This window comes from Tympanuchus pallidicinctus, unplaced genomic scaffold, assembly GCF_026119805.1.
Source record: "Tympanuchus pallidicinctus isolate F22 unplaced genomic scaffold, pur_lepc_1.0 scaffold1, whole genome shotgun sequence".
NCBI lineage: Eukaryota > Metazoa > Chordata > Aves > Galliformes > Phasianidae > Tympanuchus > Tympanuchus pallidicinctus.
In genome coordinates this window covers 106,393,906-106,406,113 of record NW_026294618.1, presented here as the reverse complement: position 1 = coordinate 106,406,113, position 12,208 = coordinate 106,393,906, and the positions used below count along the sequence as shown (strand labels likewise).

Below are 12,208 nucleotides of genomic sequence, written 5' to 3'. Positions count from 1 at the left end.
GCGCTCCCTAGGGGGATGCTTCCGCCCGCGGACCGCCGCAGCGCCGTAAGGAGCGGCCCCTCCGCACTGCGGAGCTCCGCATCACGCCCGGCGGGTGAGAAAGCACGTCACAGCCGCAGGAGCCCGGCGTCCGCTGCCCGCCGCGAGCTCCGTGCCGTGCCGTGCATTGCCGCGCCCCGCGCCTCGCCACGGCCCATCGGGGCAGCGCGGATTCCGGACCGCGCCCCGCGCAGAACTTCACCCGACTTCGCCATCCCGCCCCGCCTTCACGCTGCATATTCATGAGGCGGCCGCACCTGATTGGCGGAACCGCGCCCCCGCTGCGTCCCATTGGCCCGCGCGGCCGCCGTTCACCGGGCCCCGCCTTCTTCCCCCGGCCGTGACTCACCAGGGCGTGGAACCGGTCCCGCAGCGCAGCCCGCGCTCTCCCCCCGCAGCCGGCAGAGGCGCAGCCCCGGCGCCGCGCTCATTGTTCCGCCCGCTCCAGGCACCATGGACGAGCTGGACCAGTCACCCCTGGTCTCCTCCTCCTCCTCTGGGCCCCCGCGGCCGCAGCAGCCCCAGTTTAACTACCAGTTCGTGCTGGACGACGAGAAGGAGGAGGACGAGGAGGAGGAAGAAGAAGAAGAAGACGAGGACTTCGACGAGCAGCTGGAGGTGATGGAGAGGAAGCCCGTGGCGGCCCCTCAAGAGCGGCCCTCGCCGCCTCAGGACCTCGGCAGCCCCGCCGAGCCGCCCCGCCCCGCCGCGCCCGAGCCCGCGCCCGAGCCGCCGCAGCCCGCGCGTTGCCCGCCGCAGCCCGCCGTCTCCTCCTCCTCGTCCGCCGCCAGCACGCCATCCCCCGGCCCCGAGCGGCCCCAGCAGGAGCCTCGCAGAAGAGGGTCCTCCTCCGGCTCGGCGGGTGAGTGCCTCTCTGCGCCTTTGTCTGCCGCCGCACCGCGCCCTCCCTCCGCAGCTTTTGCGGGAAAACGCCTTTCCCCTTCCCCTTTTTAATTCTTGTTATTATTGTTATTTTTAATTTTTTTATACTCGCGAACCAGTCGCTTTCCGCTCCCCTCTTTCTTATACTGCTGGCGGAGGGAGGGGCGGCGGCCGCCTCGCACATGGCCGCCCGGGGGCGAACCCGCCGCCGCTTGGCAACGGCCGCGCTGCGGGGCGGGAGCGGGGCCGGGGAGCGGGGCGGGCGGCGGCGGCGGCGCGGCGGGCGCTGACGTTACTCACGGGGAGGGAGGGAGGCGCCGCGCTGCGGGGGGGGCGGGCGGCGGCCTCCGGAACAATAAACGTTGGCAAACCGAGGGCCTCGCGTCGCGATGCTGCCTCGTGTCGTAGCTGCCGTTGTGCCTCGCGTGCGCGATGGCATCTGCAGGAGTCGCATAGCTGCCGGTGAACGCGGCGTTCGAGGGCGACTGCCCCAAATCCGCGTTCAACCGGAGCGATAACGTACGAGAGGTTTAACGCGCGTTCTGTTGGCGCCCGTGACAGGGCTTTGTGGTTCTTGCCTTCCGTGAGGCCCCTCTGACTGAGCCGCGTGTGCGGCGGTGCGCTGGGGAGATGCGCATGGCTGCTGTGGGGCCGCAGGTAAGGACAAAAGCACGGGTTGGGTCAGAGCAGCAGTGCGAGCTGTGCAAACTCCAGTGCTGCACCCAGTGCTGGGCCCTCGCTGCAGGAAAGACACCGAGGGCTGCAGCGTGTCCAGAGAAGGGCAGCGGGGCTGTGAGGGGTCTGGAGCTCAAGTGTGATGGGGAGCGGCTGAGGAACCGGGGCTGTTCGGTCTGGAGGCTCAGGGCAGACCTATGGCTCTGCAACGACCCGAAAGGAGGCTGTGTGAGGCGGGGTCGGCCTCTGCTGGCAGGGAACGGCCATAGGACGAGAGGGGATGGCCTCACGTTGTGCCAGGGGAGGTTCGGGTTGGCTGCTAGGAACAATTCCTTCTGCAGAAGTGATTCTGCACTGACACAGCTGCCCAGGGAGCGCTGGGGTCACCTGGAGTGTCCCAGAATCATGGGATGTGGCACTGAGGGACGTGGGCAGCGGGCACAGTGGGCTGTGCTGTGCTTGGACTGGATGATCTTGGTGCTCATTTCCAACCTTAATGAGTCAATCAAACCATAGAATAGCCAGTTGGAAGAGACCTGTGAAGTTCATCAAGTCCAACTTCATGTTGTTCCTTGGAAAACAGGGATAAAAGTGTCATTTCTGGGGCTGCTTTAGCATTTTTACTCCTTGACCCCAGAAGGACGAGGAGCGTGTTCATACCTGAAGTGTTTCTCCTTTGTTAAAGCAGAGGAGAGAGAACCCCGTGAGAGCTGGGTGCTGTAGCTGAGAAGTGGTGCCAGACTTATTTTACGAGACCTACTTGTGGGGGAACAGGATCTATCACTGATGATGAGCTCAGTTTCTGAAGCAAGGACTGGCATCCTTAGCAGGCCTGCTTTCCAGAGGCTGTACTGTATCTGTGTGACAGGTACAGTACTCATCTAATGATGAGTTGGAACACAGGTTATGTTTTAAGCACTGGAATCCAGATGTGAGCACATCATTTTGATAAAAGCACTGTCTGGACATGTTATGTGAGTGCTTTGGTCCTCCCCAGTGTGGGAGTGCTTTGTTTCAGCAATAGCCACCCGACATAAAACCAAAAACCACCTGCTGTCTGAATGGATATCAACTCTTGATGATTTAACTTCAAATGAGTTCACTCCCAGTCTTGCTGTGAAACTGGCAAAATCAAATGATGCCTGCAGCTGGTGGCAGGGTGCCTGTGGAATGATAGCCACAGCCCGTGATGGCCGCCGCTCTTCTGGAAGGTTATGGCTTCATTCCCTGTCAGCTCTGCCTAAGGTGTAAGTGAAAGATTGTGGTTCATAATCGATAATTTAGAAAGACTCAATTCTCTTCGTATTTAACATCTAAGGCTTTGATCAGTGATGGTTTGGGATGAATAGCTTTGAAGTCTTATTTGGAAGGAGTAGTGCCTATGGTAAGTGTGTGAAGAATAGTAGGGTTTCCTCTATCACCAGCAACTGTGGGCTCTGGTGCTGCTTTTTGTCAGTAAAACAATGGAGAAAAATGCAGACAACTTCTTGGCCCAGTAAAAGGTATTATTTATATCTGGAGGAGCTTTAAAAAGCAAAGCTTTGTAATTAGTATCAGTTACATGCTTAGAAGTATTCCGTACCATTCTTGCAAGAGGTTGTGACATAATTATATGTAATGCAAGTCGCTGGCAAGGCTCTCCCTTCCTAAGAGCGAATATAAATATTTGTAGAAGAAGAAAACAAGAAAAAGGGCTCCAGTAAAACTTAAGCTGCCTTGGATACCTTTTTTTTTTTTTTTCTTTTTCTTCTCCTGTTCACTGTTATGCGAGTAGCAAAAACTACTGTTCTTGAAAAATTTAAGAAGTAGTCTTGATTTCTTAAATTTACATACAGTGGGGGGAGAAAGGGGGGAAGAAAAAAGGCAAACGTTAGGTGGTCATCCCTGGTAACACTGATGTGTTGTGGTTTTGTTTTTTAATTTCTTTTTTTCCCCCCTCTCCTAGCTGTTCCAGTTAAGAGTAACCGATAAATTATGACAAGGAGATGCCACCTTTCATCTTCACAGCCCTAGATGGTATCAGCACAGGCTGCTGCTTGTAACTGCAGGCTGTGTATCGCCTTGCTGGAAGGCAGAGCTGCAGTACAACGTTTAACCCTACACTTAATGGGAAACCCTTGTGCTGTCCAAGCAGGCTGGTCACGTGGAATGGCAGGCCAGTAGCCTGAGTGAGCAATAGATGACGGCTCCTTGTGGCTCAGCAGCCTGCAATCCAGCCATGGTTCAGTGCGCATGCAAATGTTCTGAAGTGCCAGTTTATTAGTCTTGTTTTTAATTAATTTTGTAGGGCTTGCTTTTAATTCATAGGCGTTCAGGAGAGTTTTCATACAAGCTCTGCCCGTATGCAGGGCTGTGTCAGGTGGAGGTCAGCAGGGATGCTGTCTGTAGCCTCCAGCTAGAAGCAGTGCACACACTGTTCTGTGTTAGTGCTCACCCTCACCAACCTGAGCCTAGCTGCAGCAGAAGGCAGTTAAATGCAGTGGGCTGCACCTGCTTCTACTGGCTGTGTACATTTTATCCTGCAGCAGAAATATTCTGGAGTCTGTGGCTTGCATTTTGTACCTGTTGTAAAGCAACACATATGCTTTTTGTGTTGTTTTTTTTCTGTGTCGATGACTTTTTCTGGTATGCTGTTGTGAACGCATAGGATCATGCAGAGGAGCTGTTTGGGTTTTATGGAGAGAATGCAGCATGACATGGAAAAAGCGCAGCTGTCCTTGAATACTGCCACAGGTGACTTTCACTGCATCCTTCAGTTATTAAAATCCATTCCTGCTGATCTTCGGTGTTTCGTTGGAGGATGGGGTCCTGTCCTTTCCACCCTCCCAAACAGCAGTAGAACTATAATGGAGGTGGCCATAACCTGTGTAAATTAAAGGTAGAATGTGGCTTTCTCCTGTTAGTCATTCTGTTGTAGAGGCACATAGAGGAGAGTAGCCAACAATTCGCCTGGTGCAGTAAAGCTCGTGTTTTCATTTTTGTATTTCACCTTCCCCATCTAAGTGAGTTCAGTGGGGGATCTCACTGTGCCAGGCACTGCACCATGCACAGTGGGACCTGCTCCTGTGGTTCAGCTGCTGCAAGAGATTCTAAAGCCAAAAACAGCCATCTCCCCTGTTAACCAGAAGTGTATGCAGGGATGGGCTTGTCAAGTCTGGTAGTATGTTTGCTTGTTGTGTGTATCCTTTGATTTGCTTTCTAGAATAAAGCCACACAGCTTCCAGCTGCCACATAGTGATGTAGATCTTGGGAAAGTTCTTGTCTACAAAGGGGCAGCTCTCATCTACACTTCTGTGTCACTGCTGGTGAGCACTGAACCTCTTCCTTATCACCTGGATAGCCACTAATGCCAGCCCTTCTTCGAAGGAGTCAGGGCAACATCCAAGCCTCCTGGTCAGTACTGTTCTCTTACTGGCAGGTAGAAAATTGCTAGGGAAGTATGAAGGCCTGCAATGATTGTTCTGCTGGGTTAGGAGTGAGTGGTAGCTGGAGCATAAAGGTCAGGAGATTCCAACTTTGCAGCTCCCAGGGACAGAAATATCCTGTGGCTGTTGGCAATTGGTGTGGTGAGAAGACAGCCAAGTTCATAAAGTAGAGCTGTTCCTGGAGCAACACGATGCATTTTGTTATTTCAGTAATTTGCTGTATGTTTTTCTAATATAGCTTTCTGGTTGATTTTCTGCAAGGAGGCTGCTTTGCCTTTTCCTTCTTCCAGTGCTGAGGATGGGAAAGATGTTGATTTTGGAGAGCACTCGAGCTTGGACCCTGGCTACTTAGCAGCATCCATACAGTCTTTGTTCTTGTAGTTTTTCCATACTGCTGGAATTCTGTGGAGGTATTGCTGCTTGCCGCTGGATTTGGGCAAGAGCTATAGGTTTGTGTCTTTCAATGGCTGTTTGGCCCAACAGTTTGATGATTTCATCAGCTTAATCTGACTGCTGTCTGCTGAGAAGGCATTAGAGTAGCTGAGGGCTGTTGGCCTATGGCTTGAGGCATGTCTTAGTATGCTTATCTTTTTTTTTTTCTGTTTAAAGAGTATTTTGAATGAAAGTGATGAAAGTGGCCTTTTTTTTTCTTTGAGCTTGCATATTGCTGTGGTAGCTATGTAAGTGATACAAAATGAGAAAAGTTTCAATCTGAAAATGCTTTTCAGGCTCTAGTTGCTTTGTAAGCAAGGAACTGTTTCTTGGCATGTTGCTGGCTAGAAAATATAAAGCAACATGTGTAACTTGCAGGTAAATTGTCCCCAGGAATTCAGAAATGTTCATGCATGAAGTAAGAATGAGCTGCATTAGGAATGAAAGAAAAGCCACTGTTAAGTAAAAAAAACAACACTCCTGCTTAGAGTGAGAACTGCAGCTCAGAATGGTGAAATATTTTCATATTTATTTTTCATATCTGGTTTTATGGGCTAAGATAGAAATGGCTCTTCACACTTTAAAGTGCTACGTAAGGTTTTCTACTTTTGAGACTGCTTTTAGGGCAGTGTGGTACAGGTAGTGTGAGACTGCTGAACTGCAGCTTTGTGACACGTCTGGAGCTACTACAGTAGTGATAAAGTAATGAGCTGATTAATATTCATAAAGTCTGAGAAAAGCAAATTATCTCAGTGGAATGTTTTTATCCTTCAAGTGGAAGTAATCAATCTGCTGCTAACTGGATGTGTCAAAATGAGAAGATTTCGGTTAGAGGTGTTTCTGAATGACTGCTCTTCTCCATGGCGTTGCCTCAGTTGCTTTGCAGTGTATAAACTAACTAACATTTGCATGTTAGTACCATTCTGACCTTCTGTATTTTTGCTGGAAGGCTTGCTTTGTGTCTTAGGAATGTACTGTAAAATTAACTTTCACTTGCAGCTTTTTAATGAATGGGAGCAATCGTGTCATCAACTTCATCAGCTGGGAAGAATATGTTAAGAAGTTTTTAAATGAGACACCAGACTGAGATAAATATAAACTTTCCTATTTCCAGTTAAAAATGCTCTTGGCCTATCAGGTGCTGCTGTTCTGGTGTCAAAGTCCTACTGCTTATCCATCGTGAGTGTTTTACCACTGTTATGGTTGAACTCTGTTCCAGCCCCTCTCCCACAGAAGGCAGAAGTCTGGAGTGCCTGTCCTCCTTTGTGGGTGATAAGGAAATGAATGGCAAATAAAACAGATAGTAGAGCTTGTGTGAAGCCTTTGGCAGGTGGGGAGTAGATGGAGCAGGGAAGGGAAAGGAACTGAGATCCAGGGGAAGGAGAACAAAGTATGTGGTATTGTTGGAAGAAAGGCCATTTCTTGGTCTTCGGCCTAGCCTTCAAGCACCCATGCCTTCAGCTCCAGAAATGCTGTTCAAAGGGAGTTCTGAACCCAAGTGTTGTGTAACAGATCTCAATGTTAGACGAGAAAATCATCCTGTGTATGCAGGTTGTCAAAGTGGCTTAAAAGTGAGCAGTTAAAACCTGCAGTGAGCACAGATTATTGCACGCCAGGCAGAGCAGTGCTGCTTAATGTTAGAGCATAGCATACGTGTGAAGGTCTGATGCTGCTTTATCCATTTCATTAAAAGCTATTCTTCTGTGATGTTAATGGCTCTGGAGAATCCTCAGAATATCATGTTCTTTTTCCCTCCTGTGAGATGAAGGTATCTTATGCACCAATGTGTTTTTATTTTACAGACTGTAAGTTGTTACGCCAGTGGCTTATCACACAAGGTAATGTGTTCAGAACGAGTGCTGGAAGAAATGGGTAACATCTCTTCCCTGTTAATTTAGCTAATAATATATTCTGCAATGATGAAATAGCTAATCTAAATATTGTTTAATTTTAATTTAAATCTTAATCATGGAGCAAGCAGGGAAAAATTCCATCTGTTCAAATCAGTGAAAGGGACTCTTACGATTGGTATAATCTCTGAAATCAAATTGGGTAATGTCTGCATAATGATAGGGTTTGCATGGCTCTTTAGACCTCCTGCTTTTGAATGAGCTTGGGTGTAATTATTATATTTTTCTGTTTTGTGGTACTGCCAGAACCCAAATTTGTTTGGTATTTCAATGTATGATTAAAGAGTCTGGATCTTAAGAAAGAGTTATTTTGGTTAAATTATGTTGAGCTGTGATTTTTTTTCTGTTGTTGCTGTTGTTAGAAGTATAGCCAGAGCAAGTATCTATGAATCTGTGTGAGGCTGGGCATGTAATGGGTTAGATTGCTGCTTCTTAATTGTGTTACAATAAATTAAATCCTTAAATGTTGGGTCTCTGAATGTCCAACTGGATTGTGTCCATAGCATTATTGATGGAAACATTTGATGCAGGACTGAGATGAGGTTGGTAGCTGTATCACAGTATTCAGCGGCCTTTGAAAAAGAGCACAGAACAAAACCAAAAACCCAAGTACTGCTCTCCAAATGGCCCCTTGTTTTAACAGGCTGAGATCTACAATACAGCCAGAGTTAACACCTTCAGTGTGTGCTTGGGAGCTGAGCGCTGTGAGTGCTTGGGAACTGCATGAGCTTTCTTCCTTTGTAGCTGAACAGAAGATGAGATGGCATACCTTACCCTGCCACTGTAGGCTGGACAGTGCTGCATTCCTGAGCAATTCACCTCAACTGCCACTCTTCCAGAAGAAGAAAGGATGTCATTATTGGGCCGTGAAAACATGATATTTGAGGGGAGAAAAAAATGCTTCAACCACTTTGGTTATAGATTTCTGCTTAAACAGTAAGACGACACTTGCTTCTGGCTAGAGACTTGTTTCCATAAGATAGAATAGCTGAAGATAGGCAGAGATTCAAAGTCCTTGCTTTGAACTCATTTTCTTCACCTATTTCAAATAACGTAAGATTAGGAATCTCCCTCGTGCTGTAGTGCCACTTGTGCAGGTGGTGCATGATGCCTGCTGGCACTAACTGAAGAGCTGAGGACCTCTGTTGCCTTTGGTAAGGATGAGTTCTTAGGTCCTTCCGTCGTTTTATCCCATCAAGATGAATAAAACAGAGCTCCTGTTTTCATTTAAACCTTCATCAGTCTCTGTCTTGTGTATGGCTTGTATCCCTCCTGGACTTTTAAGTACATTGCAGTCTGAATTTACTAAACTCGAGGCTTCTCTTTATAGACTAAACAGCCCAATGAGAAGGTCTAGCTGCTTGCTGCCACTCTGCAGCTGGAGCTAATGATGTGAAAATATGCTGTTAGTAGTTGAATCTTCATCTTTAGTTGCTTAAATATTTGGTGGAAAATGCTGTGTTTATAGCAATTGCATCATAACAAGGAGAACAGCTGAAGCGGAGTTGGTGCAGGCAGCTGCTTTTCTCAGCAGATTCTTCTGCAGTTGTGTGCCCTTGCTATCTAGCATTGGCTAATTCCCTGGTACAGTCCCTGCCAAAGCTAAACTGTTCATCAGGAGGAAGTTGACTGTGTTTACATGTAAGGAAAAAAAAACCAACTATATATAAATATATATAGTTGTGCAATACTGAGCTCAAAATGAGGAGTTGATCAGAACAACAAACCTGCCTTACTGTAAACCTGCTGTGCGTGGCTGGATGGTCACACATGAGAGCAGGTGGAAGGGTGCATCACTAAGCCAAAATCCAGTCATGATGAGGGCTGAGCATGTTTTTCTGAAGTTCTTATGCTGTGGGACTAGAATTAAATTCAGGGCAAGTAAATGTTGAAGAAAGTTGTTTTTTTCAGAAGTGGCTGTCATTGGGACTGTCTGCTTAGTATTCTTCCATCTAAAACGTTCTTTCTTTTGCAGTTAACTTTCTCTTGTTCCAGAAATCTTTCACTCCATTGAATTCTCTGGTCTTAATTCATAAGTTTGCTATTAACTAGTCATGCAGTGATTTGAAGTTAAACTGATAACACCAGCTTCCTATGACTACAGCAGCAATGGGGAAACTGGCAAAAATCAGAATGGGGTTTAAGACGATGCTTAGTTATGCTGCTGTTTTTAAACAATCCAGAAGTGGGTTTCTTGCTGGTGGGACTTAGGTTTTAGCACAGAACAAAACATGGAGTTCTCAGGTAGGAGGGTCTGTGCTAATGAAAGGAATGTCAATTGAGTGCTTTGCTAAATGGCATGAGTGAAAGCAACTCCTATTTTTATGCTTTCAGCTGTAATGTTGCAAGTAAATCACTGACCATTTGGATTTTTGGCAGATATCGTTTGCAGTAGAGGCTTTCTTCTGGAAAGGTAGTGTTAACTTCAAGGTCTCATTCTGTTGTATTTCAGGAAGCAAAATATTTCTTCTGCTGGAAACAATGATCAAGCAGTTAACTTGCTGGTATTTTCGTTGTGAATCATCTAGTGTCTTCCACTGATGCATCAAGAGGATCACCCTCAGCGATTTATCCTCCAATGCATATCCTATTTGCTTTTCTTTTATAAATGAGGAATGATGTCCTGCTAAAAGTGGTATTCTATAACAAAACTTACCACACTGAAGCTTGCATGAAACTGTAATACATACGAGTCTTTGTCAGGGTGCATATGCACGTAGTGAAATGTAGTATTTTTCTCTTTGATTTGACCTACAGAATGCCATTCTTACCCTGCAGCTCCGCGTGCTCTTGATTTGTTCTGTGGCTGCCACCCGTGAGGGTGGGTGGTGCGACGGACAAACCAGCACTTGGAAGGATTTCCCAGTCTGATTCAACCTCCCTCCTATTTAAAAACATTCCTTACAGGTTTGTGAAATTAACATCTAGAAGTTGTTCTTGATGAAGTGCATTCTGCATAGTGTATTTGATGGGGTTGCTGCCAGCTCTTCACTCAGCTGATGCTGGGCTGCAGCACAGAGCTCCAGCCCATGGATGGGAGCTGTGGAGGTGCTGCTCTGTTCCCCCCACTTGCCTGGGTGCAGCACCCAGTGCCAGCAGCAGGGAGAGGTCCTGGTTGCCCTCCTTCCAGCAGGAAGAGCGCTGCTCTGATGTAGGTGGAGGGAAAGTGGGCGGCTCTCCTTGGCTGGTTAGGAAACGCTGCTTTTATGTAATTCTTTGTCACACTCCAGTGATGTGTGAAAAATAAAGTATGGGTGTGGGCATATCTTTCCATTAAGAGAATGTGGGAGCTCAGTGACTGGCATAGCTGCTGTGTGTTTCTGTACTGAGCAAATGGAAGCCAAACCTGAGAACGAGCTCCCGTGTTGTGCTGGCTTAACAAAGCACTAAGAAACCAGTGCTCACACAACTAAAGTCAGTGTTCCCCAACAGAAACAGAAAACTCTGGGGTTATGCAGTATTGAAAATAGTGCACAACGCTGATCCTTGATGCTCAGTGGCACTTGGCAGTGGATGGTTGAGCGTTGCAGTTCTGTGGGCTGCAGTATCACCTATTGATCTGTTGTCCTCTGGCGTGGTTTTTGTCCTTAAAAGCTTTAGTTGCCACTGAACTGCAGCACTGTCTTAACAAGTTCTAAATCTGGAATTGAGGTTTCCATCTATGTGAAAAATATAGTTTCCAGAAAGCAGGCGATCCTCTTTAGCCTGGCAGAGGTTGAGGAAGTCATTCTAAGTACTGAGTTACTCTGATATCTTGCCAGATTTTGGGACATATAAGCATCACTTGAAGATACGTGTTCTACAAAACAGAAATAACCAACTGTATGTTGTGATGGGAAATGTAGGTTGTAAGACTTAAAGCCACTGGTGGGAGTAACCTGAGTAAGGCAAGAGAGTCGTGAGGATGCTGTTGCAGTTGCAGAAAGTCTTGGTTCAACGCTGGAACAAAAATGGCTCTGACGTCTTCATTAGGTTGCTCTGTGTGCACTGCTGGGCCTATCATGTTTCTCACTTCTTGCTTTTCATCATTTGAAAGCAATCGATTCTATTACAGTGTAAGCTCGTAACCTTTTTTAATACTTGATTTTATCCAGGCGAATAAAACTCAAGATTGTTGATGTTGTCTAGACTGGTAATTCAAAATCTAATTGAAATACTCAAAAATGATTTTCCATTCCTCTAATATAATCAATACAAACCGTAAATCCTCTTTAACAAGCTTAATTTGAAAACTTTACACACTGTTTGGAACAAAAGATATTACTATTTTTCCATCAGCATAATGCCAGCAGGCCTTGACAGACCTGGGAAAAGTACTGTCTGCTCACGTGTGGAGTAGGACTGGTCTCAGTTTCTTTGGTTCCTCATGATGGTTGGCATTGTTGCTGCTCAGCTAGGCTTTCGTGCAGCTTAATAAAGTGTTTTAGCTGTGTGCCTTCATTCTGTGTAATCTGGAACTCCGGGATCATCTGGCTTCTCACCATTGTGTGTTTGTGAACTAGAGTGACTATTTTAGCTTAGCAGAAGGAAGTCCCTCCTTGCAGTAGTTCTTAGTTCTTTGGGTGGTAATTGGAGAAGTGGGATTTTCTCTGTTGAAATACTGCGACTAATACAAATTCAGAAAAGCAAAACACATTTCTTGAATCATGCTGAAGAAGGATTTAATAATGCCTTCATTTGGAAGTTTGTGTTACAGCATAATGCAAATAATAGAGGCAGGTAGTAACTGAGGGTACAGTCATTTACTGCTTCCAGCTTGGTTAGTATCAGCGTGCCTGGTCAGCTCTCCTTGTAGAGGATTTCAGAGCTTACTTCAGTCATCTTCTTGTAGAATTCTGTGTTGAG

The 12,208-nt window shown here is 46.8% G+C and overlaps 1 protein-coding gene across 6 annotated transcripts in view; it reads left to right on the top strand.

Moving 5' to 3' along the window:
* Nucleotides 1-416: 416 nt before the first annotated feature.
* Nucleotides 417-12,208, top strand: part of RTN4 (reticulon 4) — a 38,135-nt gene continuing 26,343 nt past the window's right edge. The window contains exons 1-2 of one of the 6 annotated variants that reach the window (XM_052701976.1): nucleotides 417-901; nucleotides 7,256-7,291. In XM_052701976.1, the coding sequence (XP_052557936.1) occupies nucleotides 493-901; nucleotides 7,256-7,291 (445 nt within the window). In that variant the 5' untranslated portion in view covers nucleotides 417-492. The remainder of the gene's footprint in view (nucleotides 902-7,255; nucleotides 7,292-12,208) is intronic. The other 5 variants (XM_052701925.1, XM_052701943.1, XM_052701983.1 and 2 more) reach the window with 5 other exon arrangements.